General features: G+C 41.5%; 1 protein-coding gene across 5 annotated transcripts in view; it reads left to right on the top strand.

Moving 5' to 3' along the window:
- akap13a (A-kinase anchoring protein 13a) overlaps nucleotides 1–23209 on the top strand; it is a 119411-nt gene that overhangs the window by 38992 nt on the left and 57210 nt on the right. For all 5 annotated transcript variants that reach the window (XM_085419456.1, XM_085419394.1, XM_085419317.1 and 2 more), the window contains exons 6-10: nucleotides 4000–4183; nucleotides 5549–5744; nucleotides 6017–8126; nucleotides 9444–9529; nucleotides 22095–22149. In XM_085419456.1, coding sequence (XP_085275582.1) covers nucleotides 4000–4183; nucleotides 5549–5744; nucleotides 6017–8126; nucleotides 9444–9529; nucleotides 22095–22149 — 2631 coding nt within the window. The remainder of the gene's footprint in view (nucleotides 1–3999; nucleotides 4184–5548; nucleotides 5745–6016; nucleotides 8127–9443; nucleotides 9530–22094; nucleotides 22150–23209) is intronic.

Below are 23209 nucleotides of genomic sequence, written 5' to 3'. Positions count from 1 at the left end.
ATCATATGAGGTGACCGTGTGCAAAATGTAAAGATAGTGAAAATAGTGGCTAGTCAGCTGTTTTAAATGGTCAAAATAAAGACGTAAACAGCAGGTTTGATCTCCAGAGCAGAAAACTCCAGAGTTAAAATAGAGTGCGTGTGTTCAAATACGTACATTGTATTTGAACACTGGTGTATTTACAGAACACGCCACTACACGGATTTATCTCTAACTCTGGTATTAGTATGAACAAATAGAGCTGAGTATCCCTTTGCTGAAGCCTGAGCACTTGAGGTAGTGAGAAACTGCTACATCAGTGGAAACAAACATACATTTTTATTAAAATCAAAGTGCCAATTTTCTCCAGTCATTGACTCTGACAACTTTAATCAGTTAAAGGAAGCCAAATGAGCCAATGCAGATGATAAACTCTGCGAGGTAATTGCTCTCTGTGAAACGGCATAAACGGTAGTTAGAGCGCTGCCTCAGCCTCTGGCTATTTCTCAGATAATAGCTAATGGTTAAACTTGGATTTGGATATTAGACCAAACCAGAAGAGCCGGCAAGATTTTAGACAAAACTGACTGGAAAAAAGAAAAAGCTGGGAAGACTGGAGTAATGTGGAGTGGAGATCAGAAAAGCTCACACACTTCTTAAAATTTTGAGTTTGTTATTGTTCTAGGAAGAAAACTCGTCATATCAAAAATTAGCTTATCAGTATTGACCTTCATCCCGATTAGATCCGATCCACTTGTTACTGTGAAGTGTGTCAGAGCGCTTTAACGATGGACACACACGTACAGGCTCCTTTGCATTGAAGTCAGTTGTCATGTTGTTGATGTGGAAGGCGCCTTCATGCTGTGGTGAGTGATGTGTGCTCTAATAGGCTCTGCTTCACAATATGTCACAGCTTCAATACAAGATGCTCAGCGGTGCCGAGCCGCGGGGAGGGAAGAGGAGCGCGACTCGGCTCTCCATTTATCAGATCTGTCAGATGATGGATAGCATTAGACTATAGGTGGAGGTGACGGTGCTTCATCTCAGTCATCCTTCACGCTGTGGGCACGCAGCACTCGCTGCTCTAACTGTAGCCACCCATTTATTGTCGTCTGGGAACGTCACCTGGAAAAACTGCGCATATCATTAAAGATGGTTGACAGTTCCCAACTGATTCCTCGGTTTTGAACAGGTGCATTTAGTGTCAAATTACCTAAAGCCCGTGGGTTGTCAATCAGTGCCATTAAAGTAGATGACTCAATGATCTGTGGCCTTTAAATTCACTAAAGTCAACTAACAGAACTGTTGCATAATGTATTAGTTGTTTACTTCATTCATCAATAAGACAAAGAGCCTGCAGCCCTGCTAACAATTCGGTTAGGCCCACCATTCTTCCTGATGTCAAAGGTGAGATAATAACACTTACATAGGTTGTATAATAAAAATTGTATTCAGTTTAGTTTAATGTTTTTGCATGCGAACTAGGGCCTGATACAGATATCAGCTGATGCCAATTTGTTAATTTATTTTTGTTTTTCCTCCCTTTGTGCCAGTGAAGCAAGGAAATCCTCACTATAGAAAAATAACTGACCCGTTTTAACCTCTTTCACCTTTTCATCACATTTAACCGCTAGCAAAATTAAGGTTCAGTGCAGAAATTTGCTCATTACCACAAAGTCTTTCTAAGGTTAATGGGTATGTTTGTTTGTGTTTTTGTTTTGTTTTTTTACTGATGCTATTGGACAAATAAAATTCTGATCTGAAGATGGCGCTAGATGAAAATCAGGTGATAATATCCTGGCAAGTATTCTGACAGTTGTTAAATCATTTCACACGACCAAAGTCTGTATTCATTCTATGATTGTACCAGATTTTCTGCCTTGTAGTTTTTGAGAGCCACTATCAAGGCTAAAAATTGCTTTTGAATTTTGAGGATTTGCTGCTTTCCTCTGTTTTCTCTCCAAAGCTATCTACAAAAGTAAAATGTCACTTTTGGGTAAAGGATTTTTTTTTTGGCTCATTTCCCTGATGAATAACTATACCGAATAATTGGGGAATCAGCAAGAAGCCAGGATCTCTGCCAGGAAGCGGTGAAGCTGCTTTGTTGTGACCAATCATTCATTGAAGCCACATTGTGTTGGTGATTTCTGTCCCAGATCAGAAAGCTAAAATTGCATGTATATTCTAGCTGGCACTCATAATATGAAAATGACATGGCTGTTATGGCAGCCAGTTTTGAGGAACCGCAAACAAACCCAGCAGTAAAGCATTTCCTGCTGCTGTTGGCACCTCACATTCCACACCGGCCCAGCTCGGCCAAGTGGAGCATTAAATTTGACCAATTAGCTTGAGGTTGATCAGGGCAGGCTTGTTCATAAAGGCCCACAGTAAATGGACTGAAACCTCTCATCAGCAGACACAACCAGCATTGTGAATGTTGCCTAACGATTATTGTGATGCTGATAACACCAAGGAAAATGTGTTTTCTGCCCCTTTCCCTGTTCTCAAGCATTTGTTCTGCAGTTTATTTTTTCATTCTTTTCCAGCTGATCATATCTTGCTGTTAAAACCTACACTAGGCAGAGTAAAATAGTCCCAGAAGAAATCACAGAGGAGTTGGTATATAGAACATCCTGTTTGTGTCTAACCCAAAAGCCTTATATTTTATCTGTTTGTGCAAATAAATCTGATTTCCTGTACTGCGAACTTGAAGAAAATCCTCTGCTCATAGGCAGTGACAAATGAAAGCGAAAGAACAAAAACAATCTTCCTAATAAACAGTGCAGAAACACCGTCCAGAGAAATCTGGAAGCAGCAACAATACTTTTTGCTGCTATAAATAACCACAGACCAGCTGGGTGATAAACAAAAGCACTGTATATGCAGTTTACTGACTACATTAAAGACATCTGGGTACTGAAGTTGAACACCACATTTAAACTCGCAAGCTTGCAATGTTGTGTGGTGTTTTAGATTACCAGTTCTCACATATTATTACTTTTTTATTTCTCTCCAATGAGCTGCTTGTTCTGCTTTCCATTGAAAATTTATCATTTATTGCACTTCAGGACTCGATTTCCCACTAACTTAAAACTAGGGCATCCTTATGTCAGCGTACCCTCTTAAATTGACAATAAATTTGCCAGTGGTTGGGCAGTAAAAGAGATTAATAATAACACAAAAGTTTGGGCAACTCCTGTAGACCCAGAAGTGTTTTCATAATCTTTTCCAATGAAGACAGAGAGAGAATTAATTACACAACTTGAAACGAGGAAATTTCTGGGATAGCCAACAGCCCTCAGCCGGCCTTTAGTACTGAAGAGAGCCTTGCTGGCAACCTGTTGCTTTAGCAGAAAGATGAAGTGTGTGTGTGTGTGTGTGTGTGTGTCCATGAGTCTCTGTTAGTGTCTCTTTGAATGTGTGAAAGGGAGGATCTTGGTGTTTGATGGTGTTATTAGCAGTCTGACTGATATGCTGGGCTAATAATGGACTTAAATTAAAAATGGGACTGTGGTGTGCTGGTATGTGGTTAACATCTGAAATGAAATGGTGTCTTTTGATTTATTCATAGAGCCATTACTGTTGTTGCTTTCATTTGTCCGATGATGCTTCAAAGGCTTTTCCGCATTCACTGAACATGTCAAAATCTTGATATGGTCTGTATTTTTCAGGCACACAGAAGACATGATTACAATTACACTCAGTCGGCATGCTGGGTTTGATCACAAAATGACAGTTATGTCCTGCAGATACCTGTACTGATCATCTGATGGACGTAGCAGGAAGGAGACAAGTTATGGTTTTATCAGTCTGTGAGTGTGCAAATGTCTGTTGTATGCTGGGTCATCATGGATCCTGAACTGGTTTAATTAGACTGCTCTGCAGTGTTGCCAGGCTGCCACAATTGATGGTATGTTGGCTGCTTTGCCACGATTTAGCTCCCTGGACCGCTGCGCTCTGTCACGCTCTCTCTTTTTGATTCTTTTGGTCTTTATTTGTCATCTTCTCTCTCTTCCTCAGATCTGAATCCTCAGGAGACTCTGCTGCATTTCTCAGCACGTCGAGGTCTCTTTCAGGTTACACACTTCTTGCTGCAGCAAGCTGGGGCAAGAGGAGCCCTTCGTTTGGCCAACAGGCAAGGCGACACCCCGTCCGCCGTTGCGGAATTACGAGGGCACAAATGCCTCCATGAGCTCCTCACAAAGTAAGCGCTTGTATTATTCTCAAAACATTCAGTTCAGGTTCACGTGAACGTCTCGTGTCATATGGCTATGCTTGAAAAAGATTTATTTGTCTAAACTGTCCTCACACTGTGTGACAGTGACATTAGCCCTGAGGTTCAGTGAACATTGCCCTCTTCTCTGTACAAACAGTTCCATGTCAATATATCAGAGGGCAGATGGCGTGGTTCCTCCTTCTTTTATAGCAATGTTGTTTGTCTGTTGTCCTCACAGAACAATAGGAGTATTCAAAGAACATCACCACCAAGCCACGCAGCAGCCTAGCTTAGCACTTTCAGCTGCAGTCAGATAGTTGAGGGCAAATTGAAAAGTTGTGGGCTGCCAGTATTGTTCCAAGGAAATCTAAAGTGATGGGAAACTATTCTGCAACACAAAAGCCTCAGTCCTGTTTCCACTGTAGTACCTTTTCAGTCTCAGTATGCGCAGCTCCACTTTAATCCAAACACACTGCAGTGCTCTCTCTGCAGTTTAATGGCATGGTGATGTATGTGTTTTGTTTAAAGTTGTCAAGTATTATCCTCTAATAATATCTTCCAGAGTCTAGTGAGGTCAAATTCTTTCATTCAAAATTAAAACTCAGAGGGGGAAAAAGGAGCGTTTGAGTGCATTGACTTAGACAGAGCTTAAAGTGGAAAGAGACTCCTTTTATGTCTTTGCAGAGGACGTTTCACTAAACTCAAAGTGAAGATGCCACACACTGAAGGAAAACTGCCACTTAGCGAGCTTCCTTGTTGCTAAGCTTGCACTGAAGCCAGTTTATGACCTCCATCTCGCTCTTTATGTGCTGGTAATTACATTTGCCTCATGAAAAGTGAAGTCACTTGTAGCCTTGGTTAGTGACCTCAGCTGCCGGGCCTCGGTGTTAAAGAAGTCCACCCAGGATTACGCAAACAGATCTGCCTTACTAGGAGGCGTCTCCCCTGTGCAGCACCAACATATGAAAAATGAAAAACTGCACATACTTTACCGTCAACTCTTAAATTAAATGCAGCAGGGGGAGAGATGTTTTCTCGGAAAGCTTATCAGTTAGGAGTGGCCTTTAAGTACGTGTATTTTACTACTGGAAAGAAAAGTATAACTTTTAGTGGACAGGATATGGCATCTGGAACTTTTAAAGTTTTACTAACATTTACTAACATCTAATCTCTGATTACTTGCTGACTACTGGAATAGACTTTCACAACCAGCCTTAGCCCATTTGAAGTTTAAGGATGTGAGTTACTGAAGAAAAACTGCACTCTGTGAATTGGCTGACATCACTGTTAAAACCTTTCCGTGTTAGCCAATGCAGACCCTTCCGGATGATCTAAGTGTTTATTTCATGGCAGGGCTGAGACCGATCCGGAGAAGGACGAAGAGTCTGTCGCTGTCCAGCAGGTCTCTGAAGACGTTCAGGTGTTTTGCCACCTTCCCAAACTGAACACACACACGTTGACACTGAGCATACACCCTGGGCGTGACACACCGTCCTTTCAGAAGAGTGTTGAGCAGCTGCTGCACTTGATTTGTCATCTTCATGCCAAGGTGAGTCATGCCACCTTCCTCTTTTAGCACGCTATCTGTGCTCACATTGGCTAAAACCAGGAGCTCTGCTGCTACTGAACATTGTTGGATTGTTTGTCTTTTCACTGACCTCATTTTTTAACCTTCAAACTTCATTTGTATAACCAGTGGAACACCTTATGCAATCATAGAGTCGGCGCTTGATAAGAACTGAAGAGCAGGTCTGTTGTTTCTTTTTCTTTTTTTTTTAAAGAAGAGCTAACATTTTCTTTGTCTTGTTCCGTATTCTGCAGGGAGTTTCTTTACTGAAGCTGCAATTTGATTCTCTGCACACTGCTGCTGAATGTTCTGACGGTGTCAAAGCAGACTTAACATGTCTGGATCAACTCCAGCAGTCTGATACGGCGTCGGAGTGCCCGGATACAACAACACAAGGGAGTTGGTTAGAAAATTGCCCAGTGGAGAGCAGCAGCACTGTTGATTGTAGACACAGTGAGCCTGGAAATGCAGAGAAAGACTGTAGTTTGACTGTGAGTACTCCAACATCACAAGTACACCCCCAGGAGCATGGCCTCGTTCCCCCAGAGGACTGGGTGTGTTCAAACACGGAGAGAGATTACTCCAAAGCCGAGGAGGAGGAGGAACAGGAGCGGCCTGTTGTTTCCATGCAGGGTTTGAGTTTGTCTGACAGGACTGAAGGAGTACAGAGTGAGGCTGAAGGGAAAGGTCTCACTGTGGGAATTCTACCACAGGCAGGCTGTGGTAAACAGGCAGAGGAAACTGATAGAGGAGAGGCTGTGATCCAGGAAGGACAGGAGGCCAAGAAGGGAGAGGATAGATCTGAGCAGGAAGCAGAGGACAGCACAGCCAAGAGGAGGGAGGAGGAGATCAGCTCTGAATTAACAGATCTACTAAAGGCCAGCGGAGACACAAACGAGTCAATCATGGGCCAGTCAGCATCATCATCATATTCTGAGGTTTCAGACAATTCTGATTCTGAAGTGAAGGAGTGCTCCCAAGAAGAAGAGAATGTTGGGAAAGAAGACGCGAAACACAGCCGGGATGTTTGTAATGTACTATCTCGAGATGCAAACGAGGAAGAGAGTGAAGGGTTAACAGACACTTTATCAACCCCGATGGACCTCCCAGACCCAACGCTGATAGAGTGTGGTGATGTAATCAAGGAGCCTGAACCTGTTCCATGTCTGTTGATAGAAGGTCTCCACGAAGGGGAACCTCTACCAGACATAAACAGCCTGGAACAAAACCAGGAAACAGCTGGTAGGGATTATGCTACAGAGCAGGAGTGGGGTTTGGCATCAGAAAGTGGTTGTCATTCTGGGAGTTGTACTGACGCAGTTGGTGGAAAAGAGCTACACAGTGAAGACGTAGTAGAACCCTCTGGATACAGTATTGAAAGCAGAATTTTGCCTGCGGAAGAAGTTGACAGTTCAGCTGTCTTTTTGGCTTTCAGCGACATCGTAGTAGATACACAGACTGATAGTTTTGACTGTGAGCCGTTGCCTGACAAGATGCCGACTGAACGACAAGCTGACCATGACTCAGGTACGGCCCACGGACTCTCCAGTGATGACGATGGCAGTTTCAGATCAGCTGGAAGCTCTACAACAGAAATATTCCAGCCCGCTCATGGCAGCATCACTATGGAGGATCAGGACTTACTTCAGTCAACGATAGTACGGCAGCCCTCAGCTGGATTTGAGATTGAGGCCCCCAGTGATTTTAAACCTAAAGAAACCTGTGAACATTTCACAACTGTGGATACAGGACTCTCATCGGAGCCTGACACCCATCTTGAATCAGAACCCAAACTCTTGAGCTTGGATGATTTAAATTCTGAAGCGACTGGGAATCTAGCCCCAGATCTTTCCAAAGAGGATCTGTCCTTTGACTCAGCTGGGAGTGAGGATACTCCAGCAGCACAGGTGGAGGAAAGTGAAACTGAGGAGACCAATAGCTCTGACCTGAATGTAGGGATAGAGCTTTCAGCATCAGGATTGGGCAGCGGGGTACTTACCGAAACTGAGCCATCTGTAACAGAAGAGAGCAAAGTCACCAACATAGTTGAAGAGGATGTTCAACGGACCAGTGAGACAAGTGATATGCCTGTGGTAGTGGCAGCAGATGAGAGTGGAAATGTTCAACCTAAACAGGATAATTCTGAGATAACTGCAGAGGAAAGGCCACCTGAGAATCAGATCACTTTGTCTATCCCACAGGATGACATTGTGATTTCAAATAGTGCTGATCTAAGTTCGGAAATAACGGCACTTTCACCTAAGAGTGAAGGATCCATAGAACTTCATACTGAGAATCAGATGACTGAAAATCCCTCTGATTTTGTGGATGGATCCTTGGAGAGCTGCAGCACTAAAGCTCAAGGTGGGTAAATGCTGATTTATTTCAGTCCTTGTTCAGGTTTATTCCAGGTCCACACACTCATGCATCACACGCCAATATGTTTGTCAAAGTCTTATTCCTAAGCAAATATGCTAAATTAGATTCAGTCCTCTTCAGGTGATTAATGGCAAAAGCTCCGCAAAGTTAAATGCCACATAGCTCACCATTATTGAGCTCACAGGGGTTTTAGCTTTTTTGTGACATCCCGTTGGGATGCATTGCTGTTGTGACTATATGTTGTCCTGAGTCTTTATATTATTTTGAGAAAATTGTAATTCTAATGAAGAGTTATTAGTACATCTCAATTATCTGATTTTTAAAAAAGATGGGATTTTAAAACACTTTGATCAAAGTTTGGCATCCACAGACGCATTTTTATGCCATAGTAGCTCACAATGAGACACTTTGACATGTTATGCAATGGGAAGTAAGGAGCTGGTTTGTACCACCAGTACCTTAGGCCACGATTAGTCTGACAACAACACCCTTTATATACATATGTTCTTTGTTAGTCTCTCTTACACTCACGAAAGCACGGTCTGGCTACAGTCTAAGTCAGCATGCACAGTCACATTACAAGTGCACGTGACTCGGCCTCAGATACACAGCTACAAGTCTGGAATCTGTAAAACAAACATACACAAGCCAGCTGATGTGAGCGTGTTGCAGGAAGGGAGACTCACAGAGTGAACCTTCAGCAGTCCTCTGTTGGCAGTTTTTGCTCATCTGAAATAATTGTGCCGGAACCGAGTCCAATAAAGAGAGGTCAAGGGCAAGGTTGTGATGTGCGTCACACAGGGAGTGCGTTGTCATTATGAATTAGAGGATATATTTACAGCATGACAGTGTCACAGCATCAGGTAATATCTTGGTGAGCTTGTCAGAGACAAAATTTCTGTTGTTTCCCAGTTTGGGTATGAAGAGTGAAAATCGAATCTGCTACTAGTGAGTGCTTTTATTTATTTTTCTCTTCTGTAGAATATTTATGAGACTTTTTAAGCTTCCAATGACAGTCATCAGCTCATGTTGACTAATAATACCAAGATATAAAGCCCTCAAATTCTCTCTCACAGCTATATAGAATAAAAGAAACCAACCTTTTCAGTGAAGGATAATAGTGAATAAAACCATCCAGAAACACTTTGCTACTTTGCTATTGTACAAAGTCTGTGACTCATCAGTGTATCTGTGCTCAGGAAAGATAAGTCTCAGAACCATTCACTCTAAACACTTATTGATTCCTATATTTGGAAGATTTGCCATTGCACTGATTGCATTGTGTCGTGTGCCTTTCTCTAGAGGTGGATGTCATCAAGTCTGAAGACACTTTAAGTGATGCAAGGGAGGAACAAAATGGCCCAGCGGAGGGAGCAGACTTCTCCACGGTATGCTTGAAGTCTCTTCTGTTGTTGTCAGCTATCAAGCTCTGCTTTGCTGTTGATGTGTGTTTGATTAACAGAAGATGAGTCACTGTTTGCTGAAGCTTTGAAACAACCAAAGTAGCTTTTGGAGTAAAAATGCTCTGACCAAACAGTCAGCGACTATGCAGCTAAGGTGAGTCTTTGTTGTTTTAATGGGAAATAAGAACAATTGTGTTCTTACATGGACAGCTGGACTTTCATATGCAGTTTTTGTACAGTTTATGGAAGAGTGTTACAGATGTAGCTGCTGTTTCTTGCTAATGCAGAGTCTACTGTTTTCTGTTCTGAATTCAGTTTAGAAATTGTGTATTGTTTTAGCATGCACAGTTTGTTAAAATCTGTCTAGATTTAAAGCAAAGTTAATACTTGATTTTTTTTTTTTTTTGTTCTGCACAGAATCTAATGTGAGGTATGGATGAAAAGGCTTTTACTGCTAGTTTTAACCAAACTTGCTGTGTTTTGCTGAAAGTGTCCTTAAGAGTATGCACAAGTCAAATTTCAGGTTTTCTGGAAACAGTAACCAAGTTTGACGTTCTTAAGATACAGCAATAGCCAGGGATTGCAAAAAAATTTCAAGTAAAGAAAAAGTACACCACAAATATTAGAGGAGAAAGAAAAGCCAGATTCTCTTACAAGCAGCTTGATGTGCCAGCTAGATATTTGGCAAGAGTTCAGGAGGAAAGCTGTCTGGAACATTGTAAGACTTGTAGCTTGGACTGGATTATTTATTTATTTATTTTGTATTTTTCAAAAGGAATATATTACTCTGTGAAGTTTCTTTATGTAACACCGATGCATTTGATTTCCTATAAATTCTCACAACTTTTCCCTGCTTCATCTCGTGGGAGACTTGCCATGCAGTTGGTTTACTATCAGCTCAGCTACTGAAGGCATGGATGCAGCTTTTGGTAGACGAGACTTTACTCTGAAATGTTGCTGACTGACAGATTCCTCTGCAGCCATAGACTGGAGTGGCTCTGCTTATTCCTGGGTTGCGGTCGAAGTCATCGGCTTGTTCTAAATGCCAGATGTTTGACTGCAGGAGGGTATACACACAGTGTGCAGGAATGTGGGGTCGCCAGCAGAGGGAGATGTAACCTCAATTGCGTCACTGGAGCTTCTTCTTCTGACCAATTTAATGACCTGTCATTTGATCCTTTTGAAATATCCCCTAATTGCTATGATGAGGAGGAAATCTGGAGTCATGCTGGTGTTGAACAAACTGCAGTAGAAGCTGAGGTGAAGAATGGCCTGAAAACAGAGCCTCAGATGTTCTTTTAAGAATGCTAAGTTACAGTTTTTGAATTCAAAAGCATTTATGGCAATCGATAAGAACAATCACAATAATAAGGCACACTTATTTATTCAACTTATTCTGTAAAAGTGTAAATAATTAGAAAAAGAATTAAAAATAACTCAAGTGGGTTAAAGTGTACATGAAATATATTTTCAGTGTGTTCTAAAACTCAAGGCAGCAGGAAGCAAAAACACCTGACTGCTTAACAGAATCTAAGTGACAGCAACAACAACTAGCTGCATGAAATGAGATGCGTAAGGTTAACAAAGTAATTAAAATCAAAAAGAGTGTGACAGTGTTTTGACGAGATTCAAGCTGTCTCTATTTTTTGAGGCGACTGAGGTCCTTCAACATCTGCCAGAAAATGCTGAGGATTTTCTATGAGTCTGTTGTGGCCAGTGCGATCCTCTATGCTGTTGCATGCTGGGGGAGCAGGCTGAGGGTCGCAGATGCCAACAGACTTAATAAACTGATCCGTAAGGCCAGCAATGTTGTGGGGATGGAGCTGGACTCCCTCAAGGTGGTGTCGGAGAGGCGGATGCTGTCCAAGATAAAGACAATGTTGGATAACACCTCCCACCCACTCCATGACATGTTGGTCAGTCACAGGAGCTCGTTCAGTGAGAGACTGAGATTACCGAAAAGCACCACTGAACGACACAGGAAATCATTCCTGCCTGTGGGCATCTCCCTGTACAACGCATCCACTTAACACACTGTTTGCTGCTACAGCTACACATGTTTCTTTTCCAAATATTTATTTATAAGTGACTTATGTATGTATGTATGTATATATATGTATATATTGTACTATTCTTAGTTAGCGTATTGTCTGTCTTGTCTTAATGTTGGTTTAAAATGGAGCACTGTAACAAAAAATAATTTCCCCCAGGGATCAATAAAGTATTCTGATTCTGATTCTGATTCTGTTTAGACTGCAGATAATTTAGTCCTGGATGATTCAGTTTGTGTGACAGCTTTTCCGTTTCATATTTTAGACTTAGCCAATCTGCACGGCGACACTCTGACCCATAAAGTTTATGCTTTTCTCTCCTCCAAACTGCGCGTCAAAGCAGACAAAAACTGTTTTCATCAACAGCTGTGAGTCTGTTTGAAGTGTAAAGAAGTGTAAAATATTCAAGATAAGAACACGAGATAAATTTAGATTAGATTTAGGTTTTTTTTGTCTTTTTCCAGATGTGTAAGAGAGAGTGAAAGCTATAATCTCCTCTTGTTGAGGATTTTTAATCCAACAGCTTTGTTATTTAGACAAAACCCATAAGTATCATTTAATGTGACATCACAGTGAGGCTAGATCAATATGATGGACCCATTAACTTCTGCTTGTGTCCTTGCTTTCAGTGTGTGCTCTGTTTAATTCCTCCACTCATCCGATTCAAAATAGATTATAGGGAGAATATGGAGGAGTTGTTGCATAATTTTTTGTGTACTGGAAACCTTTCCTGGTAAAGTGCAGTTTCAAGGCGAAATATGTCTTTGATTAATAACTGCACATGACAAATGACCCCCTGGTGAATGAGACAGCAATGGTCTGTAGAGACATTTTCACAATGAAATAAGAGATTCTAAGGGTTTCCTGCAGTCAGTGGTTACGGTCATGTGACGGAATAGCTTTGTTCCTTTACGTTTTAAAATGCACTCTTACATGGATGTACACAGTTTTCTGTCTTTACAGTGAGGAAAAATGGTCAGCCAAGGCTGAGAAGCTGTTCAAGGAATCCCTGTGTGTTTATACACCACTCTGCATTTAATTATTATTTGTTATTAATCTCTGGCTCTATTTCCCAGGGTGTTTTTGTCCTGTCTTCATCCACTCACCCCCAACCGGTTGCGGCAGATGCCCGCCCCTCCCTGTGCTGGTTCTGCTGGAGGTTTCTTCCTGTTAAAAGGAAGTTTTTCCTTCCCACTGTTGCCAGAGTGCTTGCTCATAGCGGGTCATACGATTGTTGGGGTTTTCTGTTTTCTTTGTATTATTGTAGGGTCTTTACCTCACAATACAAAGCGCCTTGAGGCAACTGTTGTTGTAATTTGGTGCCATATACCGGTAAATTGAATTGAACTATTGGTTGCAGCAGAATAATATATGAACCCACCAAACAGAACTTCAGAATCAAACATCATGTTTTCTGTTTAAAAAAATAAAATGCCATTCAGCAGCCTCCTCGAGCTATGAGGCACCTGGTGCTCTGTGAAAGTTTCAGTTAGCGTCGAGCTTCATTTGTTTGTGGCTACTTAGATTCACGCCTTTGTGCTACTGGACAACTATAGCCAAGTAGGTCAAAGCTGGATTCTCATGTAAGCAACAACCCACAGACAGCAGGGACTTCAACACATTTGCATACCATCCAAATATCGTTCAGAGGGTTCTCAACCTCAGGCTTCCTTCCCAGCAGCATAGATTTGATTACAGAGGCAGCGGGGGATTAAACTTTGTTACTTTGATTTGTGATTTATCTGTTATGCTTAATTTAATTTTTCTTAATAGCAATTTGTGATGAAATGTGCAAATACAAAAGATCAGAAGCAGGTTCAGGACAATGTTTAGATGAGTTTTTGTAAGCTTTTGTCCAGCTGCTTTTAGAATTGCAATATACAGTTTTTTCTTTTCATTTTACACTTTTTAGGTCTGTTAGGCGTGCCACATATGAAATATGCCCATGTGTACACCCATGCACACACACAAACTAGTTCAGACCTCTATGGTTACAGTTTTTTTCTATTTGCACTTTTCTATTTGGTGGTTTGGCCTTGTTCTAGGACCTCCATGTCCTCCCACGCACAGTATTATAGAACAGAGCAGGCGTCATTGAAATCTTGACGTGACACTGAGTAAATCAGAAACAGGATGAAAGAGGAGCTGTGCCAGAGCTGGGTTACAACGCGGCTTGTGGATGCAAAGCAACTATAGGCAGTGTTCATCAGCTTTAATATCACATCCTGTCTGCAGTTTGCCAGTTGGATATTTAGAAGAATCTCAGCTGATTTTTTTTTACTGGCACTGAGATCAGCTGATCTGCCAGAAATCCTAGTGAGCTTGATTTCTTGGCATTCTAAATTATTCTTTGTGTGTACTCATTTTTGATCTTATCAAGAAACTCAAACATATTGCCTTTGAGCTCGTTTGGGGAGTTAAAAGAGAGAACAGCTTGAGCAGGAGCTTAATGTGCTGCAAGAAATAATAAATAAGGGTTTGGGCGTTTAGTGTCTTTATGTCCACAAAATGGCTTTTCTGCTCTGAGCGCTCAAAGCGTTTTATACAACTCGCCTCATTCAGCCATTCACACAAGCACTTTCTTCTATACTTTCCCAGTGTAAGTGCTTTCTATCTAACATTCACACACATTCATACTCTGGTGCAACTTGGGGTTAATATTTGACATGGAGACTGGAGCAGAACCATCAACCTTCCGATTTGTGGGTGACCTGCGTTATCTCCTGAGCTACAGCTACCCCACCATAGCCCTCCATGGTGTTCTTTTCCTATACATAGATTTTTGATTGTGATTGTGCATACACATGCCATGCTGACATCTATCATATAACATATCCATATTGGATTAATCTTGATATTTAAGAGTTTTAACATTTTACAAACTGTATGTCAGAGATGGTTTTGGCAAAAAAAGCTTGAAAAAGGTGTAGTTACACCGAGAAGGTGCTCACCAGTAGGGGGTGTTAAAGCTCAGCAGCGTTAATTGATGTTGTTGAATAACGTTAACTGAAGGAATAATGCTCCACTGTCATCTGTCACACAGTAACAATGCAATGCTCTGGATGGCTGATTCATACAAAAAGAGAGAGGTATTCACAGCCTCACAGGGAGAGAGAGAGAGAGAGCGAGCAAAGGCATGAGTCAAACACAGTCAAGAGAGAAGTTGAGACGACAGAGGAAAAGAAAAGTATGGGAGGGAGGTGGGGAGAAGTGAAGGAGGGAGGATTAGAGCTGGAGTCTGGTGGAAAGCTGCTTCTGCGGCCAGATGTGAAAAGCTTAGCAGACTGCTTCAGTTCTCCTCAACAGTGTTTCTCTTGGATTTTTTAACCTTCTGTTCAATAAAGCAGCCCTGGATATTTAAGGGAAAATGTACGAACGACACAAGCGGAGGTATAGTCTCTGTGCCAAAGGGGAGAGAGCTGTAGACGTGGTTTTGATTAAGGTAGGCTACCTATCGGCGCTTTCAAACAAAGTCATTTGGTGTGGTGATCCCACTACTGACACAGTATTAACGCTCATTTGAGCTGAAGCTTTGAAAGCATAGTTAAGTGCTCCAGACAGATAAAATGTAATGGCTAAAGCAATAAAAGCAAGGTAAGGCGTCTAAAGCAGAACTTAATTCATAAAAATAAACCATAAAACAGAGGCTAAAGATAATAAATGACGTTATTACCTGAAACTAAGCCTGTGAACCGGATACTTTTGGAGTGATTTAGCAGCGTAAGTCCTCAGACAGTTTGAAGGCCTCATCAGCGTTCCCCCTTAAAGCTATTCAGAAAAGATATTTATTTTGAAAAGGTAATCATAAGCATCACAAAGTGCCTCAGCGTGTGTCGGCAAACCTGTAGTCCTCTGCCAGGGATGTTGTGACGGCTTTCGTTGTGTTGCTCCCTGGGAGATGATTGCATGGTTGTTGATAGTGGCCCTCCAGACACAGAGTGCTGATTATTTTGGGTGGAGTGTGGTTTCTGGATGTTCGCTGCATGTGTATGCTGTATGCGACACAGAGACAGATGCCTGCGCTCTATCTGTCTCTGTGGAATAAACTGTGTATGAAACTTAATGAGGCTCAGACAGTTTAAGGTCTTTCTGGGGTTTTTTTGGTCAGCTCAGTGGGTACTTGTCTGGCAAACTAAAGCAGAAGATAAAGTTGCTGAAAATGTCTCGCTATACCCTAATTTCCCTCTCGCTCAGAGGTGCCCTTACTGTGTTGTAAAGGTTCTGTGTTAAACCAAATGTAGCGGAGGTTCGATGGAATCTTTCTAAATGAGATGTTTACAGCTCCCAAAACTTGTGCTATTTAAAGCCCAAAAGGCACTTTCCCTTCTCTGCATATATAGAACCTTTTACAACATTTTTCCACTGTGGAGTTTCTCCTTGCTGCAGCTCAGAGACTTGTGCACTGTTGATCAAAGCAATAGGAACTTATGTAACTAAAATCTTAATCATGATAGATCCCTGTTTAGTAAAGACAAAGGAAAAACGTGCTCCTTCTAAGTTTTCGCTCGGACAGAGTGAGATATTACCAAAACCTCATATCCCAATATAACTTATTTTATATTGTTTCATATGTGATTATTTTTGTTTTTTTATTTTGAGCATCTGGAAAAATGTTTGACTAAGGATGTAACCATAACATTTTAATGTATAAAATATAGAACAGTTTTCAATAAGTGTTCAGTAAACGCTCTAAAAATCGTGGCGTTATCCGTAGTGACGCACATAGATGACCCTCACGCAGTCACCGCTACTCAAGAGCTTTTTCTGAGGCCTCTAGCTTCCAATTCTGCTCTATGGTTATCAGGACAATAGGCATCTATCGCAGAGTGAAGTGCTCAGATGAAGTGCACCATTAACATCATACAGGAATGAGTTGTTTGGCTCGTCCACATATCTCTTGTAACGTTGTGTGCTGCGTCTCATCCTCTACTCTGGCCCGACACTCGTAATATAAACAACGCAACTTGACTTGTGTAAAGCATTTTCTGCTGGGCATTGTGTACCTAGATTCGGGTTTTTTGACCAACAGTGTAAATTCAGATCATATCTTTAAAAGTTTCCACTGTTATCTCCTTCCATCTTTGTAAGCATTTAGCGTGCCTCACATCAAAGCTTATTTTAGCGTTTGACATTCTGGGTTATTTTGAGCACCTAACGGCTCTTTTTTTTGCTTCTTGTTTGTTAGCTCTCTCGACACTCTTTCATGTGATTGTAGGTGGCCGGGATATTTGTTGTGTTGCAGTCAGCATCCATTATATTTTGTCATATTACACAGCCCTAGATGTCATTAGTTAGCGGTCACAAGTGGAGGAAACTCCATCAAGGGACATTAAGTGACTGGTTTGATTTGTAAGCAGGGTAAGTACCAGCGATTTTTCCAGATAGAACAAAATCAGGCTTTTCCTGTCAAATCTCAAATAGTAATGAGAAAATGATGTTCACTAACTTATCGATCTAGAGATAATTTCTAGATACAGACTCGGGAAAGAATTTCACAGGCTGTAAAAACTAATCTATGCAGCTATTTAGAGTAGATGGTTAAATATGTACTCAAAAAGCATGGTAAAGTCTGTCGTTAGCTGGTTACTCAGCTGTCAAACATTGTAAAAATAAGTGAAATTATGATGTATCTGGATTTGCTGTTTCTTTCCCTTTAAACTGTAATACCCTCACTTTGTCTGGTTCTTTATTTTAAATAGGTTTCAGTTTTAGTCTTAATTATTATGTGATAAAGGCAAATACTGTAAAGTCATTTAGAGCTGTTTGTAATTGTAAAATTGAACCAAAATAGGTGTCAACAGACTGTGATGAGCCTCGTTTTATTTAAGTCGCACTTAGCCAATGACTCAGCTGGACTGTTTCCTATTGGTTGATGACTATAAACTATAATCTAAACTAATAATCAGTTACTGATGGCTGGACTATTAATTATCGTGCATAAAATAAACTAGTAACTACGCAGCAGTGGGCGTTTGATATGGGGTGTTTACTGTCACAGTGTCTGCTGGTTGTGACATCCAGACTCAGGGCAGAGTAGAGGAAAATCAGTGAAGAGACTTGCTCTGGTATATGTAACACCTCTCTTTAGTCTGTTGTCACTTTCTAAACTTGTTCCAAATGTCAGCTCCTCTTTACCCCGGAGGTATGAAATAGCAAGGGTGTGTGCAAGTGAGTTAGAGAGAGAGAGAGGGAGAGGTAGAGATATGATGGTGTGGGAAAAAGGCTGCTCTGGGCTAACGGTTTCCTCTGGCCTCAGATGGAAACAGGCATTCGGCCAAATGACTTCATTCCAACCAGTGTTTCACATCCCAGCATCTTTGCTGGCCTGGAATCACAAAACACATCATCACTCCACTTACCATCTACAGTAACTGTGAATAACCCTTTATACTAACATAGTACTACAGTAAATATACCCATCAGCCATAAACGATAAAACCACTGACGGGTAAAGTGAATCTTATTGCGATGTTCTGCTGGGAAATCTTGAGTCCTGGCCTTCAGGTGTCGGGTTATACTTCTACCTAAACATTACTGCAGAACAAGCACACCCCAGTATGGCCCCAATGTGCCATAAATATCCAGATCTTGAGCGAACATCTGCAGGACCCAAACATTCAGGCACCAGATGCCACATACTCCTAAACCATCTGGGTCCAGAGATGGGTAAGAGCTGCCTTGTGGCACAAGGGGAACCTCCGGAATAACAGGCTGGATGTATAATGTTTAGGCTAATAGGTGTATATTCTGTTGTACTACACTCCTGGTTTGGCAAACCCAGATATTTCTTTATTTGGGCTCTTTTAGAGCATTTGTGATGTGATTTTAAAGATACGAAAAGTAGTTGTTCTATTTGTGGCACCTTCTTGACCCTTTTTATTGCAATCTTTTTATAGCGTTAATCACAAGATCATTCTATGAATGGAACAATTCATAAAAGTCCTTCCAAGGTGAACCACAGAGGAGATTCATCCACGGGTTTGCTGTTACCAGGCCTTGTTTGCTGAGACCATGTATACATGCTGGACTGGATACAGTCATTCATTCCACCATGGCATCCTTCAGTGCTGCAGAGCCTCACTGGCCGCCTGCCTGTTTAGAAACAAGGCAGCCGTCCAAGTCCTGCGTGCCCCGGCGTATAGACAAACCATCCCGCCTTTTTATTTTTAAACCAGATGTGTTTTTACTGGGTACAGTTTAGATTCCCCCGGCAATACAAATATGCTCTGTGTTGTTCAGAATCGAGGCTGCCAGCTTTCAGACGGGGGACCAGTTCCTGAATGGCTAGCTGTTTAGCAGACCTGCTAACTGCTGATTTGATAAATGTGTGATTTCTTCAACTGATTAAATGAGTGGCTGCTCTACTGGCTGAATCATTGTGCGTCTTGGTTTATATCGAGCATACTAACCACATCGCCTGCCACATTTATCCATGGTGCGTCTGTGAGGAAAAATAAACACATTTTTAATGTGACTTTTCCCCTCCTTTTTTATTTCTCATCATTTTTATGACCCTTAAATTGCTTCTTGGTAGTATATTGTTGCCTTTGAGTCGATGTTTTTCTCAGTGAAACAATCATAAAAATGACTTGTTCTTAAGCAAATCAATGACTTTTGTGCAAGCATTGTAGCTGCTCTGCAGTAGGCATGATGGAACTGAATTAGAACATATGAACTGAGAAGAGAAAGAAGTTGATGCTGTGACTGAAATCGAAAAGGCTTTTGTTTTGTCCAGACTGAGCTGTGTACACTCACCTTTCATACCTTAGCCTGCAACACACTGCCAAAAAGAAAGGAAATACAGCAGTAATATTTGAGTAATATTCGTGTATTAAAAGGAGGAATTTGCACACACTGTATAACTACTTCTTAGGTAAAGTATCCACTTCATACTTCATCATACTTAAGGGTTCAGTTCATTTTATAATTAGTGCCAAAACACACTGTGGAGTAGAGTATTAAAACACACAGAGCTGCTTCTCTCGCCTCGTTGAATTCTTTGTTCTGAAGTTGTCCTGCTGTTCCTGTCCTCTGCTAAGGGTCGAGTCTTGTTGTCCTTTTTTTTTTTTTTTTTTCCTTTTTCATTTTTTGCAATCTCTGGCAGTCATTTTACCTCTGACCAGAACCTTTGTATGCATTTATGTGTCCACGTTTGTCTGTGTTTGTGTGCGTGTGCTGGCGCCCTCTGTGACCAGCTAGTCTTTCCTCGTCAGCGTGTTTGTTCTCTCTCAGCGGGCTCTGTTTGATATCTGAACACAGCTGTGAGACACGAAGAAGAAGTCTGTGTGTTCTACGCATGCATCTGTGAATGTGGGGGATTTTGTTGTGTGCATGTGAGACTTGATGAGGGGTGGGGAAAGGAAGCATAAGTAAGTGTTTGTCATGTGGGTGCATGCATGCATGATGTAGGTGCCTGTACATGGGGCCAGTTGGTATGCAATTAGTTGTCAGTGTCTTTGTCGGAATGCAAATGGGAAGATCAGACGTGCCACTCCCAGGCCTGGAAAACAGAGTGCAGTGTTTCTCTGCTTCTCAGTGGGCTCCTCAATAGATAGCACAGGGTTAGTTTTATAAAAGCTGAGATCAGCTCCCTCACCCTCAAAGCATTCTGGGGGTGGATTGACCTTGTTAGTTGGCTAGGACTCACTTATCATTCTGTGTTATATGGGTTTTTTTGTTTTTGTTTTTTGTTTCAGTCTCTCTTCTCTTTTTTTCCCCTGAGCATTATATTAAGTCTTGTTTAGCTATGACTTCTTTTCCTCTTTTTGTTTTTAATATTCTCTTTTGTTACTTTGTTGCTTATGACTCTAACATTTGCGATGAAACGAAATGCCTGGCTTCTCCAGCGCATGTTGAAGTGCCTTTGGGTAGCATACTGAACCCCAGCGTGTGTGTACTTGACAGTTATGGGACGAGGAATTGGGAGGAGGCGTGATCGAGGTGAGTGCCTGGGGCCAGGCCTTAGCACATCCTTAAGTGTCTGAAGTAACTACTTGGACCACCACCAACAAGGAGGGGCCATCAGGGTTCAGTAACACTTGGATTGGGTGGCTGTCAAGGGCTCCGGCCCTCGAAGTCTGAACCTCAGTCGAAAAATCTTCTGCTTCCTTGGATGCTGGTCTGGAAGCTCTGGGATACTGTAATGGGCGTTTTTCAGCCTCTGCTTGTAATTGCAAGCAGATACTACTTCTACTTCTTACCTTTGGGGAAAAAAAGTGAGACAAGCTGTTTTAGTCTGCTGCCTTTGTCTTTATTTCATGCGAAGTTAACTAGCTGCTAGCTAAACACAGACTTGATCTTATCGAACAAAATAAAAGTAAGTTGTTCCCCTTTTTTGTTTTTTCTACTCTGATCACTGGCCTGTCCATTTGAAGGTATTCAGTTTTTGCCATTACAGAACCACTTTTACTTGTATGATAAAAACTACAGCATCCATACAGTCACAGTGAATTAAGCTTGTGGGGGACAGCTGTCTTTGATTCCAACAATTCCTTCATCAGATGAACATTTGAGGTCTAGGGACTAGCGACCTGTTTATACTGTTCCTTCAGGTTTCTTTGCATGAATCTTAAAGTTTACAGGGTCATGCTAAAGCGTGTTGATCCGAGCTTGCTGGGGCTGGGAGTTAAATGTTAAAGTGAGGAGGAAGTTAAAGAAAAGAGGAAACAAATTATTGAAGCAGGTCGTACAAGCATCTTATAGAAGATGATATGTGTAAATGACAGTAGCTCCAGTTTACTTCAGAAAGCACTTGACCCTTTAAAAAAAACTGCATTTTCAATCAGCATGAGGTTTGTAATTATCTGAAGCATGTGGGTTTGCTAATCTGGCTTTGTTAATAAATTAGTAATCAGATTTTAGTTGCCTTGTGACTTTGCATGAACCACACATTGAAAGTCAAAGTTCATCATCTTTAGCTAGATATAATTGATGGAGTTCATTAAAACACAATGAGCTTCTCTCTGACTCTTAGTTTCACATTCAGCGCTGTCAGTCAAATCTGCACAGCTTCGTCCGAACTGTCGAATCTTTTGTGTTGCCTGCAAAGATGGGAGGGAGGGAGTCTGAGGCTTTTGTAGCTAAAACCAGCTCATACACACACACACACAAATGCACACACACACATATACACAGCTGTTGTAGAGACCACAGAGGAAGCGGAGCCACAGCGCTGCGTGTTCACAGCCAGCCACAGAGCTCTGACAGGCACTGCGTGTGTGTGTGAGTTGGTGTCAGTGTGACTGTGAGCGCTGAAGGCTGAAAAAGTTGGATCTTTTCAGACAGTTCCTCGGGGGGGATGGAGATAGAGCCAGAGTGTAGTCACTAAATCCTGTGAATACTCTTAAGACCGCTGTTATAAAGGGTGTCTTATCGGTGCCTCCCATCCTGTGTTCGGAGGAACACTTCCTAACAGACATGCTGGTCTGCATCATTATTTCTTTGTGGGTGATGATCACATGTTGCTGAGAGTGATTCAGTGTCTTCCTGTTTCTCTGTAGATCCACCGAGACAGAGAGACGTCGTTCCATCAGCCTTGCAATACTCAGCACTCAGGTAAGAGTTACTGGCAGCTCCTGCTGCTCTAAATTTTCATGTCAAAATTGACAGAATGGGTATTTTTAATTTCTTAATGGTTATTTCTGTTATGACTTCTTCTTTGGTTCCTTTTGCAGCAATCTGCCTGACATGGGTACTTTGCTGTTAGCAAGAAATGTTTTGCTCTTGGGTTGTGTGTGGATTAGTGTTAGTACTGATTAAGCCTGTATCCTGTTTGAAGTGATACTATGTTTCTCTTTGGCCTGGTTAAAGTAGCACTGACATCAAGTAAGATCGTTACATTGTTTGAGACTTGAGAGCAGCAGTTTGTTTGTGAACTTGTGAAAGTAGCTTTTTCTTTCTCCTAGTTTGATCTACTCAGATGACCTAAAACACCAACTTTGACAAAGATAAGATTTTGCTGCCTGATATCGGTGTTGTTAGAGCCCGATCTCGCTCTATTGTTTCTAGTCTGACATTAACAAAAAGTTTCCACTTACAAGCCAAATGGTTGAGTGGTTAACCTGTCACCCAGGACACGTGCCCAGGCTGCCTTTGCGCTCTAATATTCTTGAAACCACACTTTTAAGTGTCTAAGTCTGCTGACACTTGGAGATGTTATGAGGCTACTTTAAAAGGTTTTTAAGTAACATGCAAATGAGACTTTAAGTAGAAACATGGGCTTTTGACTTGGTGTGTTTTGCCAGCATGTGCACACACAGATGATGAAAAGTTAGATACGGAACAGATGGGGACCAGTGACCCTGATTGCTGTGAAAAGGGCCAGAACATGCACACTCTAATAAGATTTCATCTCTGTATCAACAAGGGCTGATACCGATTTAGACGACTGCTGTTAGGAAAGAAACACTGAAAACCCAAATGAGAAGGAAGTGTCGTTATATAGTTCGTGTTGTCTGTGGGACTGTTGACCAATATAGGCTAGACTCACTGTGTATTATATTTGAATGTTAAATATAATTGTGCTTACAAATAAGGTGATGCTGTGCTTTATATTTCAGTAAAGTCCACAACAATATTTGGTGATATCCCAGTTGATCGTGTATGAAATTTCTGG

Source organism: Rhamphochromis longiceps, linkage group LG1 (genome assembly GCF_057381845.1).
Source record: "Rhamphochromis longiceps isolate RC_006_pf linkage group LG1, R_longiceps_female_GT1.1, whole genome shotgun sequence".
NCBI lineage: Eukaryota > Metazoa > Chordata > Actinopteri > Cichliformes > Cichlidae > Rhamphochromis > Rhamphochromis longiceps.
This window is presented reverse-complemented; position numbering and strand designations above follow the sequence as displayed.